At 39.7% G+C, this 4781-nt stretch overlaps 1 protein-coding gene across 1 annotated transcript in view; it reads right to left on the bottom strand.

Moving 5' to 3' along the window:
- Nucleotides 1–4781, bottom strand: part of LOC107095452 — a 20497-nt gene that overhangs the window by 2002 nt on the left and 13714 nt on the right. Inside the window, exons 10-12 of the mRNA XM_015391567.1 lie at nt 2513–2590; nt 2381–2420; nt 2245–2290 (exon numbers count right to left, since the gene is read on the bottom strand). Of these exons, the coding sequence (XP_015247053.1) occupies nt 2245–2290; nt 2381–2420; nt 2513–2590 (164 nt within the window). The remainder of the gene's footprint in view (nt 1–2244; nt 2291–2380; nt 2421–2512; nt 2591–4781) is intronic.

The raw sequence follows: 4781 nt of genomic DNA, 5'->3' as shown, positions 1-4781 counted from the left end.
TGCGGCAACTGTGTGATGACATCATGTCAATATGGACCAAACTCCCTGAGGAATGCTTCCAGCACCTTGTTGAATCTATGCCACGAAGAATTGAGGCAGTTCTGAAGGCAAAAGCGGGTCCAACCCGTTACTAGCATAGGGTACCTAATAAAGTGGCCGGTGAGCGTATATATGTGTGTGTACCATTTATGTCAGTAAATTCCTGTAATTATAACACACTGTATCTTTAAAAAGTACCTACTATAGATTTTTCTAGTACTTTCTGGATTGCCTTCTTTTTTGTACTATGCTCTTGCAGATTAAAGTCAATCAAAATACAAGGTGTCATAAAGTTGAGACCAATACCCAGAATAAAACCCAGTATCTTTACTGTGTAGTAAAGCAACACTCAACTCCTCAACATTATCCTACAACCAGGAAGCAGTGAGCCCGCATGTTATGTGACAGGGTTTTTACAAAACCACAAAAGTCTGCAAATTTACATGGACAAAGTATGCAATTAAGCATGAAATGATGTCAACATCTTTCAATAACAAAAAGCTTTCTTTTCAGTTTTCAAATGTCTTTTACAGTAACAAGAAGACTGTTGGCTGCTGATGCTTCCCGTCTGAACAATGTGGCTTGTGCTGCATTCTTCATTTAATTGTCAATAAACACTAAAAAGTTTGATGACGTTCGAAGCCAGGTGTTAAATGCATACCAGCAGATCAACTTGTTCTCGAAGTGAAACAATTAAATAATCTAAAAGTCCGTTGAAATCATTAAGTCTTAATTACTAAGGAATTGAAGTGAAAATGAAAAGTTTTGTTAATTGAAGACTTTTTGCACAACACCTAAGATGTCAAGATATGAATCAGTGAGGACCTAACAGAAACTTAAAAGTCCCTTTCTGCATAAATGGTCTGTGCAAAAGGTCAGGATTTTTACTGATCTGGAATTACTGCCTGGAGCTGCAAATAAACATTTTTATTTTTCCAGTTTTTTTATTGTCATTACACTGTCACAAGTACAGAGCAACGAAATTAACTCTTTGCATTTAACCCATCCCCTGGGGGAGCAGTGGGCTGCCATTGTGCGGTGCCCGGGTAGCAATGTGTAGTTAAGGATATTTGCTCACAGACACAGAGTGGCAGTCTGAGGGAGTGGGGCTTGAACTCAGAACCTCTGGATTCCAAACGTAATGCCCTAACCACTAGGCCGCCACTCCACACTATCCCCCCAAAAGACCAATGGGTGGCAACGTCAACACCCGGGCTTAGCAATAATGGGAGTGAGATGCAGAAAAACAGCAGAATGAGCAATACAGAGATTTATGTGTAAAGCCAAATACCCTTAGAAATGATTGACAGAACATATTAAGTTTCATTAGATGCATTTTACACAGCAAGATTTCTTGGGCATGTCATAGCTCACTGTTACAGGAGTATATGGAAATAGTCCTACAGAAACTCCAGCGGTGACAAAAATTTGTTCCAGTTAAGACGACAAGAGAATGCAACATCCGTTAATGGTGAGGAGTAGAGCATTGCTCTAATACAAATTAAAGCTACTGGGTTTATTCTGGATATTGGTCTCAACTTTATGACACGCTGATAGGGACACTGCATTTTGAATGACTTTGATCTGCAAGAGCTTGGATAAAAAAGAAAGCAAATAAAATACTAGAAAAAAAATGCAGTGGGTACTTTTAAAGATAAAGTAGGTAATAATTACAGGAATTTACTGACATCAAAATTGACACTATTATTTCATAGTTGGTAATAAATAACATATATATAGATTCTATATAAAATTTGTTTGGATTGAGATCACCATTATGCTTGGATGGGACTGCGGCAAGTTATACATAGACCAATATACAAGAAGAACGGCTGAACATCTGACAGAGCAGGAAGAGACGGCAGGCCAAAGCTAGTACATAGAGGCAACAGCTGGACATGGAGAGCCTGTGGCGGAAGTAAGCGGTCGAGCGGGATGAAGAAGTGAAGATGAAGTGCTGAAGAACAGATACCGAATGGTCTTTCTAGGGCTAAATTAAACAGCTTTCTTAAAAGGTTGATGCTGCAATCTAATGTAGGTAAAGCGACGCCCGCAAAGTTATTTTGAGTGCATTTTGCAGTCTGCAATCTGACCATTAGATATCACTGAAAATTACATGTAGATTTAAAGTAACAGTTCATGGAGAAGTGTCAAGTTTTTTCCAGGTGAGTTTGAAGTTTAACATCCTCATTTGATTTTACGTACTCTTCCGCATCATCGTTCTGGTTTCCCTCACTCCACTCGTCCCATCCTTGAAAAGAGAAAAAATTAATAAACAACAGTTTTCCCCACGTTACATTTTAGCAGAAATGGACAGCCTACTGAAAAATCAAAGCTATACCTTCAACTGTTTTCCACCAAGAGAGAAGGCCATCTTCATCCTGCATGAATATATATTCAGATTTCCCATTAAGGATGTGCTCATCTACGAAAATAAAAATTGTGACATGTAGAGCAAGAGAAAGAGCCATACATCCAGAGGGTCCAGTTGGATTCCTTCACCAGGTATTGGTATATCAGCCAGCTGCAGTGTTTCAACTTCAACTGCATCCTTGTCAGATTAATGAAAAAAAGAAAATAGGATTAGGACTTTAACACATTAATTTCAATTAATTAAATACACAGAATTTTGGTATTAAATCGATCTTCGATAAAGTTAAAAAAAAAAAAAAAGTAGACAGGGTGTCTGCCTCATAGACACCCTGTTCCACAAGAGATGAGCCTGATAACTAAAAGAGCTGCCTCCCATTCTACTTTTACAAATTCTAGAAACCACTAGGAAAACTGCAGATTGAGAGTGAAGTGTTCTTTTAGGGACATAAGGAATGATCAGATCTCTGATATAAGATGGAGCTTGGTCCCATGTGAGAGGGACTTTAATTTGATTCTATTATGGATTTAACAGGAATGAAGAGAAGAGAAGCTAGCATAGGAGAGATATGAACTCTCTTTTTAACTTTTGTAAGAACTCTGGCTGCAGTATTTTGGATCAGTTTTTTGCACTTGCAGCAATGCTACACGACAGAGAAAAACCTGAACATATTCTTTAAAATGTATAAATGCATTATCTAATAATATATAATTATGATCTGCTAAAGTGAAACCTTCTTTTGGGCAAGGAGAACTTAGTTAAAGTAAGTTTGAAGGTTTTTAAAAAGTGGTCAGAGAGGACAGGGTTTTGAGGAAATACTGTTAGTTCTCCACATTCAAGGCCATATGTCAGCATAAGCTACTGAGTATGAAGATGAGAATGTGTGGGACTATCCACATTTCAAACAAAGCCAATAGCATATAAGATAGCATTGAAAGCTGTACTCGAGCCATCACCTTCAATGTCAGCATTTATGTTAAAATCCCCAACTATGGTGACCCTGTCAGTATTCCACACCAAATCAGACAGGAACTCTGAAAACTCATTTAAAAATTCAGAGTAAGGACCTGGTTGACGATACAAAGTTACAAAAAAACGAGGTTTTCTGGCTTCGCACTTTGCATAAGGGAAACTAAGAGTTAAATGTTCAAAAGAGTTGTAACAATTAACTGCCTTTGGAGTTATCCGTAAGCCAGACTAAAAGATTGTTGCTAGTCAATCATAATCATTCATTGAACTTTATTGATCTCACATTGGAGAAATTCACTCTCTGCATTTAACCCATCCCCTTGGGGAGCAGTGGGCTGCCATTGTGCGGTGCCCAGGGAGCAGTGTGGGGTTGAGGGTCTTGATCAGGGACCCAGAGTGACAGTCTGTGGGAGTGGGAATCAAACTCAGGACCTCTGGATTCCTAGCTCTACGCCCTAACCACTAGGCCCCCCCTCCCCTTAAAGAGTTGCCAGCTCCAGGGTTCGAACCCCGGATCTCCCGTATTAGAGGCGAAACATTAGCCGCCCAAGCAGTGCAGTCACATTAATAAAAATAATAATAATAATAACTAATACTCGTCGTCCTCGCAAAGAATTTCTGGGTATGTGAGAATTAAAATAACTAAAGGGAGTTTCCTCATTTATGCTCACATAATCCTCTTGATTATGTGAGCCAAGTTTCTGTAAGGAAACATAAATCAATGCGATTATCACCAGTCATTAACAGACTTTTTGAATAAACCACTTATTACCCCACCTAATAGTTTTAACTTTTTCCTCAATTGGAGTTATTTTAATTTTAGATTATTGTGATTCATTCCTTTAGGATTCTTTTTCTAATCTATTTGATTGTCATCATGGGCTGTCTGCATGGAGTAATGAGCAGTGATGGGAGCAACAGCGTTGAAAGCGTTACTAATGCCGTTACCTTGTTTAAGTAACGAGTAATCTAACTAATTACTGTGACTGTAACTATAACCATTGCAGACACCCCGTTACTGCGTGTTACTCAGGTCACACAATGAACTTTTCATGATAGGACTCGTGCGTGCCTTGTCATGACAGAGGGGAGGATGAGATTGGCTGATGTATAGTGAGATTCCGTCTGTCAGTTGGGTAGGTGGGTGTTTCTGCTGGTGAGTGTTAACGTACAGCACACACAGAGATGGAGAGTGAGGAGGAATCCAGCAGCAAAACAGCGTTTTCCAGATGGAAATACCGGTGTTATGTCGAGCTGCGTTTCCCCATCACATACGGTTTCCTCTGCATCTCCACACAGCAGAGGCGGCACAATTCACCGCACAAGCGACAGGAAACGCGCATGCTCGCTAAGGGCGCGCAACAGTCGCCCTGTGCTTGCGCCACAGGATAACTATGGAGAG

Source organism: Cyprinodon variegatus, unplaced genomic scaffold (assembly GCF_000732505.1).
Source record: "Cyprinodon variegatus isolate N-32 unplaced genomic scaffold, C_variegatus-1.0 Scaffold548, whole genome shotgun sequence".
In the NCBI taxonomy this organism is placed as follows: Eukaryota; Metazoa; Chordata; class Actinopteri; order Cyprinodontiformes; family Cyprinodontidae; genus Cyprinodon; species Cyprinodon variegatus.
The sequence above is the reverse complement of the archived record's forward strand: the minus strand, read 5'-3'. Positions and strand labels throughout refer to the sequence as shown.